Here is a 12,425-nt window from a genome sequence, read left to right as displayed (position 1 = left end):
TTCATCACTGAGAGATGGGGCCAAAAGCGATATTTCGCCCGATATCTCAAAAAGTTGTGAACAAGTTTTGACAAAACTAGGTGGATGAGTCGGGAAGGTGAGAAGAACAAGCCGATTCGATTTTTGGAACTTCGGATGCAGATCCGGCCGACAAGTGAGATACAAAACGTAAACTTTTCAGTCTGGCAGAGGTGTGAGCTATACCGAGTGCTGTTCTCGTTTTTATTCGTTTTTGGATTATGGATTTATTTTCATATTCCTTGCAGTGATGACTCAAACAGCAATGTGTGCATTGTACTTACGGATTCCAGCAAGCTCATGCCTGCCTCCCCATGTGAGCGTGATTCATTCAGTTCGTCCACAAGCCCCTGTCAGGCCAAGGAAAAGGGAAAAGGTCAACAAATGAAAGCTTCTTTGAACAACCATTACAATCAACCTCTCAAAACAAGAGGAACTAGAACTGCACTCAGTAGAGAGCATACCTCCACCTGGTTGGCCATATCATTCAATGGTGAAGAATCACTTTAAAAAAAAAACAATTCTCATATCCGAATCCATATTCAGATCTTCACCAAAATTGATTCAATTCTCCCTTGTCACACACCCAACCGGTCCACCAGGTTTCGTCAAAATCCGTCCGCAACCTTTTCAGATATCCTGCTATGTATCGTTTTTGGCCCGATCTCCCAATGGTGAAGAATCACTCAAAAAATTCTAGGAGCCGGATCCGAATCCGGATCTTCACCAAAATCTAATAATTTCGTCCTTGTCAAATACGCTACATCTCTGCCAAATTTCGTCCGAATCCGTCCACAACTCTTTGAGATATCTAGTTCACAAACAAACGGACAGACAAACAGACAGACAGGGGTGAAAACATACCTCCATCCACCTTTGGTGGCAGAGATAATTACTGTGAGTCATTAGGTTCCAGTGAAAGGTTCCTCAATGGTATTCAAGGTGAGTCATAAGTCCCAGGACACGGTTTTAGCTGCTTATACAAGATTTGTTTACTCCATGTATTTATACTGTTTTCTTTTTTTCTTAAGATAGTATATAAATAATACATTAAACCAAGATGGCAGACACCAGTCAATTTACAGTGGAAGAGAATCTGGTAGCATTGGTGTGGTACCACGAAAGGAGAAACACAAACAAGACGATGAAACGTGCAAAAAGACTTCGAGGAGCGTTTTGGAAATCCAGCACCGTCAAAATCAAATCTTCATCTTTGGGAGAAAAAAGGCATTTCAGACTACAAGTGCTGTCGAGTACACCTTATTTTTAGTTTACTCCCCCCCCCCCCCCCCCCCCCTCCACGCAGTGGTTCTGTCCGGGCCATAATTTATTTTACCATTTGAGCTATTGTCATAAAAATTTCAACAAAGCTTAATTATGATATGGAAAAGGCAAATTCATAACTTTGTCAAAGGTCAAAAGTCAGCCTCACATAAATTCATCAATTTTCATCCAATTTACCTGAAATTTAAATTGACCATTTGAGTTTTGTCATCAAAGTTTCAAAAACTTTCATCAATTTTCATCCAATTGACCTGAAATTTAAATTTACCATTTGAGTTTTGTCATCAAATTTTCAAAAACGTAATTAATTTTCAACCAATTGACCTGAAATTTAAATTGACCATTTGAGTTTTGTCATCAAAGTTTCAAAAACTTTCATCAATTTTCATCCAATTGACCTGAAATTTAAATTTACTATTTGAGTTTTGTCATCAAATTTTCAAAAACTCATCAATTTTCATCCAATTGACCTGAAATTTAAATTGACCATTTGAGTTTTGTCATCAAAGTTTCAAAAACTTTCATCAATTTTCATCCAATTGACCTGAAATTTAAATTTACTATTTGAGTTTTGTCATCAAATTTTCAAAAACTCATCAATTTTCATCCAATTGACCTGAAATTTAAATTGACCATTTGAGTTTTGTCATCAAATTTTCAAAAACTTTCATCAATTTTCATCCAATTGACCTGAAATTTAAATTTACCATTTGAGTTTTGTCATCAAATTTTCAAAAACTTTCATCAATTTTCATCCAATTGACCTGAAATTTAAATTGACCATTTGAGTTTTGTCATCAAATTTTCAAAAACTTTCATGAATTTTCATCCAATTGACCTGAAATTTAAATTGACCATTTGAGTTTTGTCATCAAATTTTCAAAAACTTTCATCAATTTTCATCCAATTGACCTGAAATTTAAATTGACCATTTGAGTTTTGTCATCAAATTTTCAAAAACTTTCATCAATTTTCATCCAATTGACCTAGAAATTTAAATTTACCATTTGAGTTTAGTAATCAGATTTTCAACAAAGCTTTATTATGAGAATATGGAGAAGTCGAATTAATTATTTGGCAAAAGGTCAAAGGTCAGCGTCACATAAATTCATCAATTTTCATCCAATTGACCTGAAATTTCAATTTACCATTTGAGTTTAGTCATCAAATTTTCAACAAAGCTTTATCATGAGAATATGGAGAAGGCAAATTAATTATTTGGCAAAAGGTCAAAGGTCAGCGTCACATAAATTCATCAATTTTCATCCAATTGACCTGAAATTTCAATTTACCATTTGAGTTTAGTCATCAAATTTTCAACAAAGCTTTATCATGAGAATATGGAGAAGGCAAATTAATAATTTGATCAAAATGTCAAATGTCAGTGTCACATAAAATCATCAATTTTCATCCGATTGACCTGAAATTTTAAGAATTTGTATGTTGGGTCACTGAATTGTTTTAGCTATGAAAATCTGGAAGCAGATATTTATTTTTTTTCACATCAAAAGGTCAAAGTTGCATAAGATCGGCAATTTTCATCCAATTGACCTAAAAATTTAAGAATTTGTATATTGGGTCACTGATTTGGTTCACCAACCAAAAGCTGCAAGCTGATATATATTTTTTTAGATCCAAGGTTCAAAGGTCAAGGCTGGATAAAATTGTCAATTTCCATTTTGTTTTATTTTAAAACTGTTTTCGTCATGTTGAGCATACGGAAGAAGGAGACGTCTAAATACAAATGGATATGGACGGGCACTGCATCGAGATGCTTTCTAGTGTTTTTTCTTGTTTTGTTATGAGCACCCCCTAAATGATCTTCAAAAGGTGTGTTTAAACACAGGCAAACACCCAGTTTTCATCCATTCACTCCCTTGATGTTTGATAAGTATGCATGCCAAGTATGGGGTCGCTAGGTTTCATGGTTTTGGAGTTATGGAGGAGACGCGCACGCAAGCACGCATGCACGCACACACACACACACACACACACACACACACACACACACACACACACACACACACACACACACACACTTATTATTATATATTACTGCTATTACTGCAATATGTTATTACTTGTAGGACTTATGACTCACCCTGTAGTTACATCACAGTTTTTGTATCAGTTTCACTGTTACTCTTAACAAATCTTGGAAAATTCCCCTTCACTGTTACTGTGGATATATTTAGGGCAAGAAAGGAAGGGATGTGGAAAGAGAAGCCATCCTTTTACACAGACAAATATTGCCATAATGAAGTAATGGAATGCCGACCGCAAGCAGTTACCAGTTGTAAGCCTGCTTCAAGGGTTGTTGCATCTTCTTTTGCAACACAAGAAAGATGCAGTCGTTTCTCCTTTCTGCTTGTCACATCCGATGCTTCTGTGGATTCACCACATGTTACGCTGTGCAAGCAACGCTCCGTTAAGGACGAGGCCCAGGCTGTGATGGACCACTTTGGACCAAACTATAAAATTACCCATAATTCCCTGCTAAATTATATTAAGTGGCGGGGAGTGAGGGTAGATGGAGGTGGTGACAAAGTGGAAGATTGAACTTTATCACATGAGGCACCCACTTTTATACTCCTACATCAAGTCAAGTGCTCTGTAGGCCTCTGTTCACTCTTTCCTCTCTCTGCAATCACTCAAGTGCGATGCTCATATCCATCCCCACTGTAGTTGGGATGAATCCCACACCCAGCTATGTCAAACCTCCTTCACAAGACATAAACTTTAACTGATGCAGAAAAAGACACCATGGCTTTATATACTGTGTGTATATATATATATATATAGTTAGGTCCAAAACTTCAATTCCGTGACCATTTTCTGGCTAGTAAGGTTTGACGATTGATTTGACTTCTATTGACATTTTATAACAAAAATAGCCTCTATGTCCCTCCCAAAAATCCCGGCATTTTTCGCCAGAGGCCCGAATCCAAGATGACCGCCGGCACTATCTTGAAAAATTAAGTTTTGAACCAGAACACCTAGAATCACGTACAAAGACACTTTTTGGGGTAATTTGACCACGAGGATTCCGAATCTGACATTAGTTTGACGTTATGACATTATTTTGACCCAGAAATCCAAGATGGCCACCATCCAGTAGAGCGAAAATGCAACTTTTAAATGGGAGAACATATGATCATGAATTAACACATTATTTTGGCTAAATCTATACTGGCCACGGAATTGAGGTCCTGATTAGTGAATTGCTATTTTCTTGTTTTTTATTTGTCTGTGTGTGTAATGTCATATACTTATTTCTGTCTTTCCAGGGAGTATACGAGCGAATGAGACGGCACTGAGAAGCCAATGCCGAGTCAAGGAATGCCAATCTCAGTCTTCGTCCATGTCTGAGGCTTTCCCCCCGGCTGCTTCTCCACCTGCCAAGCGGCTGCGATCAAGTGTAGAAGGGCTGATACATGAAAAAACAAAATGTGTCTGGTGCTGTAAACCGGAGTCGGCAAAGCACCCAGAATCAAAGCTGTCCCTGATTTCGTATGATAATGCATGGGCAACGTTCAAGAGTCCTTCCTGTCCATGACTTCCTGTCCATGACTTCCTGTCCATGACAGATGCACTAATGCAGAATGTCCACGCAGTCCATATCTGTAACTGGGACGAGTACGTCAGCTCTCTGCGCGCCATGCTGCCATGGATGGTAGCGTACGACAACAATAGGTACGGGAGGTGGCTATCTGACTTCTGGACAATGCTGACAAATCTCCCTGCTGATCAGGTCACCTTCCTTCGTACTGACTTCGCTCAGTCCATCACAGGCAACCCCTACTCCAACATGGCCTGGGACATGTGGATCGGAATGCACCATGAACAAGGGCAGCAAAATGAAGTCTGGCTGGCTCTCCATCCTCAAGAATGAGAAGCAGCTGCTGGTGCACTCCAGAAATGTGAACAATGTAGCCCAGATCCGGGCGGCTCATAATGCCCTGGCCAACCGAAAAAAAGCCAAGAGGAAGCACATTGAATGTGGCCCAAAACGAATGCGAGAAGATGAGCAGTGCATGCAGGACCTGGTAGCCTGCATACATGAGTTTGACTCCTTTCCATTTGACCCATCCTCACCCACACTCCGCACCCTACAGTCAGCCATGCCTGCCTCTAATGAGCTCGTTGTGGACTTCAATTCTGCCCATGCTGCAGGGGAGGAAAAGTTGACCAGCTTCTTGCAGGAGCGGGTATTCAGTAAGAATACCTCCCTTCATGCACCTGTCCCTCTGAGTAAACGCTTGACATTTGCCAAGATGCCAGACACGGAGAAGCCCAGGGAGGAACTCAAAACGAGAGCTGCTGAAATGGAGCAGAATGCTCTCAAGGCAGTGATCAACCTGGTTGAGGTCAGTCATCTTGTGGACCTCACTGAGTTGCTGGAACATTGTGTTGTTGAGGAGTGTGTGGCTTTATTCAACTCCAACGGAACATACAGGAAGACACAGAAGAGTAAGCTCATCCAGAAACTCTCTCTGCAATCTGTAGCTCTGCAGAAACCCTACACCGCTCTCATCGACATGGGCATGATTTGGAGGATGGCAACTCCATCAGCAGAGGATTTGGAGGATGGCAACTCCATCAGCAGAGGATCGACAGACGCAACATGGCACCCCATACAAGTGGTCAGACTATGTCCACAAGGTGTCTTCCATCATCCTTGCCCGCCATGGTGATGCTGAACGTATCTTCTGTGTGAATGACCCATATGACACACCATACTCTACTAAAGATGACGAGCGAGACCTGCAGGTACAGGGTAAGGCACATATACCCAACACCTACATGAAATTGAATGACCCCTTCCCTTCTGCCCAAGCATTCAAAACACTTCTATGTAGCGTCAGCAACAAGGGGCGGATGCAAAAGCTGATATGCACCTACCTGGCAGACCTTGCAGAGAGTGTTGATGCAGAGATTGTCTACTCTGTTGGCTCCCACTGCACCAATTTGTCAACCCAGCAACCAATGGAGAACTACAGCTTTGACCAGTCTGAGGCTGATACTGTCCTCTTTTCTGCTTACGCAGTTCTGCGTGAATCAGGCTACAGTGGCCCTGTTGTCATTGATACCGCTGATACCGATGCCTATGTCGCGGCAGCAGTCATCTCGCAGCAGCTGCCCGGAAAGCTCTGTATCAAGAGGAAGAAGGAGACTATCTTATGTCATGGCCTGGTTAATGACGAGATGGCAGACTGTATTGTGCAGCTGCACTGTATGACAGGCTGTGATGCCAACTCAGGCTTCTATGGCAAGGGTAAGAAGTTGGTGTATGACCGGGTGGCGAAGAGCCCTGTGGCTCGACGGCAGCTCTCGCTGTGTGGAGATAGCCTTGACCTTGAGGAGGAGGTGCTAGAGGAGCTCTTCCAGTTCACACGACATGTCATCTATGGCGACGAAAAGAGTAGCACCATGGCTGAGGCCCGTGCAGCAAAGTGGAAGACACTGAAAAACAAATCATTTATCCGTCTCCCTCCAGATGCAGACAGCCTACGCCAACACTGCCTCCGAGCAAACTACTTGGCATATCTTGTGCGTCATCCCTCCAAGAAACACCACCCCTCGCCACTCGGACATGGCTGGGAGCTGGTGGGTGGTCGCTGTCGCCCTGTCCGCCACACGCAACCTGCTCTCCCGACACATCTACCTGCACCAGGGCCAGCTGAAGAGAGTGAGGAAGATGAGAGCCAGGTGGGGAATGAGGAGCGAGATGGTGATGTACAAAGGCGGGGAGATTCATCGGAATCTGATGATTCAGATTCTAGTGAAGCAGAATGCTCTGATTCGGACTAATCATATAATTAAAGGTCATATTGATTAATTACTTCATTTGAAAACTGTTCAAGTCACAGCTATTAAAAATAGCTTATTTTGAAGTGTAATGAGTTTACTTGTCATGCAATCATCAATTACTTTACTGCAAGATATCCTTATGGAGGTAGTTTCTTTAACATGTTTAAGTACAAAAGTTGCATTTTCGCTCTACTGGATGGTGGCCATCTTGGATTTCTGGGTCAAAATAATGTCATAACGTCAAACTAATGTCAGATTCGGAATCCTCGTGGTCAAATTACCCAAAAAAGTGTCTTTGTACGTGATTCTAGGTGTTCTGATTCAAAACTTAATTTTTCAAGATAGTGCTGGCAGTCATCTTGGATTCGGGCCTCTGGCGAAAAATGCCGGGATTTAAGGGAGGGACATAGAGGCTATTTTTGTTATAAAATGTCAATAGAAGTCAAATCAATCGTCAAACCTTACTAGCCAGAAAATGGTCACGGAATTGAAGTTTTGGACCTAACTAATCTATCTATAATTCCAGTAATCTCTGTGTGTATGTTTGTATGTTTGTATGTTTGTATGTCTGTATGTCTGTGACCGCTGTTTCTCGACAACCACGGGTCCGATATACTTTAAACTTGCCAGGTATATTGCTGGGGACCCGAGGATGTGCCTTTTCAAGGTTTCATATTAATCGGAGAAGTAGTTACCGAGCTATGTCCAAAAAACGATTCAACCAATCAGAGAGCAGCGAGCTATCACGTGTGCCGAATGTGGCGAACAGACTCTGCCTCGGACGGCACATTTGAGAGCGTATTCATTTATTTCACGTTGGAAAACTATGTTGCCGTTAAACTATGTTTTAAAACTAATTAAAACTAATTTGCGATTCATTCGCTTTCCTGCGCGTTTGTGCACGCGATGGCGATTTCTTTACCAAACTCCGCAAGCCGTTCGCTTTGGACCAAACCATTTCATGTAAATAGAGGGGGGGGGGATTGTCACCGTACTCGCAAGCCGTTCGCTTTGGACCAAACCATTTCATGTAAATAGAGGGAGGGGGGATTGTCACCGTACTCGCAAGCCGTTCGCTTTGGACCAAACCATTTCATGTAAATAGAGGGGGGGGATTGTCACCGTACTCGCAAGCCGTCCGCTTTGGCTTTGCGAATGGACCAAACCATTTCATGTAAATAGAGGGGGGGGATATAATTTTAGATATATATATAGTACGGGCATGCCCTAGTAAGTTGAAATTGACAAAAGTATTTCGTCTCCACAATTCTTTATTTCACTGTTAATATTACAAAACCTTTGTTTTTGATTAAGAACTTAATATATCCTGTTAAATTAGAAAATAAAAATAAATGGCATTGACAACATTATTGACACTCTTAACTTAATATTTGGTAGCACGACCTTTGGACAAAATAACTGCAGTCAAGTGCTTCCTATATGCATGCATGAGCTTCTTACACCTCTCTACTGGCAGTTTGGCCCACTCTTCTTGTGCAAACTGCTCCTGTTCTCCCAGATTTGAAGGGTGCCTTCTCCCACCTGCTGTTCTCAGATCTCCCCACAGGTGTTCAATGGGATTGAGATCTGGACTCATTGCTGGCCACTTCAGAACAGTCCAGCATTTTGTCTTGAACCATTCCAGGGTGCTTTTTGAAGTGTGTTTGGGGTCATTGTGCTGCTGCAAGACCCATGACCTTCGACGGAGACCCAGCTTTCTGACACGAGGTTGAACATTGCACTCCAAAATGCCTTGGTAATCTCATGATATCATGATGCCAAGCACACATTCAAGGTACTCAGTGCCAGAGGCTGCACAGCAACCCCAAAACATCACTGAACCTCCTCCATGTTTGACTGTAGGGAAGGTGTTCTTTTCTTTTAAGGCTTCGTTTTGGTTTCTGTAAACATAGAGATGATGTGCTTTACCTTAAAGCTCTAATTTGGTGTCCTCTGTCCACAGGACATTCTCCCAGAAGGATTTTGCTTGTTCAGGTGTGTTTTGGAAAACTCCAGTCGGGCTTTCTTATGTCTCTCTCTCTCTCTCTCTCTCTCTCTCTCTCTCTCTCTCTCTCTCAGCAGTGGGGTCCTCCTGGGTCTCCTATCATACAACCCCCTTTCATTGAGTTGGTGACGGATGGTGCGAGTTGAAACTGTCATACCTTGTGTCTGAAGGTCAGCTTCTTCGCTGCAATCTTTGATCAAGTTTTCTCTTGCGGCCATGTGCAGGGAGGTTGGCTACAGTGCCATGGGCCTTAAACTTCCTGATAACATTGCGTATGGTAAACACAGGAACATCAAGGTCTCTGGAGATGGACTTGTAGCCTTGAGATTGTCCATGCTTGGCTACAATCTTGTGTCTGACCTCCTCAGACAATTCTCTGGTTTTCTTTCTTTTCTCCATGCTCATTGCAGTACACACAGTGACACAAAACAGCAGAATGACTCCTTTTCTCTATTCAAACTGGTTGAATGAGTGATTTTTGTATTGCAGGTACCTGCAGCACACCACATGTGAGTTCAATTCCAAAGTAAGGGAGAATCACCTGCTTGAAATCTAATTATTTTGAACAACTTCTAAAAGGTGCCAATAATATTGTCCGGGCCATTTTAGGATTACTGTGTGAAATAAGCTCAGATTTCGTATTTTTTCAGCTTTTTTTGTTTTGTTCCACTGCAAACTAAAGAAATACAAATGTGAATACCAAATTATTTTTTTATTTCAACAATTTTCTGGAAGAAATGGTGCATTATTTGAAAAAAGTTCAAGGGTGCCAATATTTTTGGCCACGACTGTGTGTATATATATATACATATATATATATATATATATATATATATATATATATATATATATATATATTTAGTATTTACCCATGCAGACCTTGAAATAAGTTAATAGTATGGAAAATTGCTTTGTTTTTTAAGCATATTACACGAAACAATATCAATATCTCTGCATAAAAATAACCGCATCAAGAGTGTAGAATGTCGTTATACAAACAAGGAGAGAAAGACATAAAATGTCAGCCCCCATGGTTTTATTATAGCTTTATTGCTTTAAAATAGAATTATACTCACCATTATGTTGTCCAATAAATAGTTATACGCATCAACAAAATGGCTACCACGCAGCGATCCTTGATCAAATTGTGAAAGAAAATGAACTGCGATGGTCACCAGTCGGTCATCTTTGGTCAGATTACAAAACAAAATCTTCTGCATATGTATACTCTCATGTATTGTCTTTGTTCCAAGTTTGAACAAAATCGGTCCATGCATGTCTGAGAAATGGTTGGGGACACGTTTAAGTCACAAAATGGCCGCCTGTCGGCAACCTTGGATCTGATCTCAGGAGCAGGGGGGGTTTTGACGTGAATATGTAAACTATCATTCATTATCTATGTGCCCAGATTGAACAAGATCGGTAAATGCATGTCGGAGAAAAGGTTGAGGACGTGTTTAATATTGTGTTTTTTACAACTAAAATTGCCGCTCGTCTACCCGTTGGCCATTTTTGATCAGATCGCAAAATAAAGTGAGGTGCAAGTGTCCGCCATCATGTACTGTGTCTGTGCCAAGTTATAATAAAATTGATCCATACACATGCACGAACGGAGGAGACCTAATATATAAGCCCCTGTTTCGGACTTAGTCCAACGGAGACTAATAATACGAGTTCCCTTACAAGGAACGTCAACACAGGAGGAGGCCATTAGGCCCATGAAAGCTTGCACATTGGTTAACCAATCTCGGGAATGGCAGTGTATGGCACTATAATCAGTACACTATAATCCAAGGCGATAAAAGTTGTTAAAAGCAAATAAAATGTCTTCCAAGTTTATGTTAAAAAACCTTTTCATGTTCTGTGTATTGCCGGTTCCACTTCCTGATTACGTCTGATATTCACTGTGCTATCATTCCAGACTAACAGGATATCCTGACCTAGATGTAAACTGTCATCCTGGTGTTTTGCAGGCAGGGCAAGGCATCAATGTGTGTGCCGTACCCAGGATGGACGTTAAACTGGGTGTCCCGTTTACCGGCATTAGCTGGTCGATGTTAAAGATCCCACATGTCCTTCTTATAGAATAGGTGAAGTATCGCTGACACCTTGGCTAAATCACAAATTCCTTCTCCAACCCTAAAGGGGGGAATGCAATAGCAGCATCACCCTGCCCCTGCAAGAACTGATGCAATCCTATAGCCAGCACATGTTGCATATGAACAAACATCTGTCCCATAACTTCCATTGGAACAAGGTCCATTTTTAGGCAAATGCATGACAATTGCTTTGCATATATATCTTCCAAACTATGACCTGTGGGAATAAAGTAAGCGTTAAGAGTTCAAGTGATAATCCAACAAAGTTTGCATGCGTCGACTTATTTTTAAAATATGAATGTAATCCATATTTACTTTCACATTACTCAAAGGATACGCCGAGCACAGTTCAAGGCCAAAGAATTCCTCAACAAAGCTTTTGTCTTGCGGCTTCTGAAAAGACATCACCAGCTGTTTGTGTTAATATATCCACCCAGAAAAACAAATATGGTGTACCACTAAATTAATTTTAAAAAATTCCGTTTTAAAGGCAATTTTCCCTGCTAGAGCAGGGGGTTAGCCTTGCGGGCCCCATGACAATCATCATGGTTCCCTTTTTGAGGCAATGTTTTAATGGCCGGATGCCCTTCCTGATGCCAACCCTTTAGTCGCCTCTTACCAACACGCAGGACCTATTCTAAACGGTGTACCTATTCTATACCGGGGTACACATCGGCACATTCATCCCAGAAAGCTGGTATTCGATCTGCCGATCTTGGAAGGATGACAGGCCGAGTCAACCTCCCCATCCCCCCGGCGTTAATTCAGCGATCGACTGGGATTCGAACTCAGGATCCTAAGATCCCAAGCCGGGGACAACTAAATGAATGATGTAAAATATTGTTGTGGAAATGCCTTTTATGGGCATTTTGTACAATATAGCTTCGAAATAGTTATTTCCATAGTGCTTGCTTGGCATAAGAATGAGATAAATTAATTGTAATAAAATAAGTGTTGACATTTATATCGAAAGCTATCACCTTCCCTTCCTAATGTTTGTGTCTAAGACTGCTTCTCCCTTTAAACCCGTCTTATACCTTTGTAATCTACTCCTATCCCGCCTCCGACCAGGATGCAGTGCAGCCGTCCGCTATAAGGAACCTGACGGTGCCCATTCGGGCCATAACTGGTATTTCTGTCCCATCGTTATCCTTGTCCGTCTACTGTGGTGTGCTTGAGGGCCCGTTAAAGATTCGTTTACATAAGGC

General features: G+C 41.5%; 1 protein-coding gene across 1 annotated transcript in view; it reads right to left on the bottom strand.

The window, feature by feature from the left end:
* The window catches only part of LOC137428897 (ubiquitin carboxyl-terminal hydrolase 14-like), an 82,572-nt gene that overhangs the window by 30,047 nt on the left and 40,100 nt on the right, over positions 1-12,425 (bottom strand). Inside the window, exons 9-11 of the mRNA XM_078780792.1 lie at positions 11,555-11,610; positions 3,594-3,711; positions 303-368 (exon numbers count right to left, since the gene is read on the bottom strand). Of these exons, the coding sequence (XP_078636918.1) occupies positions 303-368; positions 3,594-3,711; positions 11,555-11,610 (240 nt within the window). The remainder of the gene's footprint in view (positions 1-302; positions 369-3,593; positions 3,712-11,554; positions 11,611-12,425) is intronic.

The sequence above is a fragment of the Myxine glutinosa genome, chromosome 6, assembly GCF_964187855.1.
Source record: "Myxine glutinosa chromosome 6, kmMyxGlut1.1, whole genome shotgun sequence".
NCBI classification, from domain to species: Eukaryota; Metazoa; Chordata; class Myxini; order Myxiniformes; family Myxinidae; genus Myxine; species Myxine glutinosa.
This window is presented reverse-complemented; position numbering and strand designations above follow the sequence as displayed.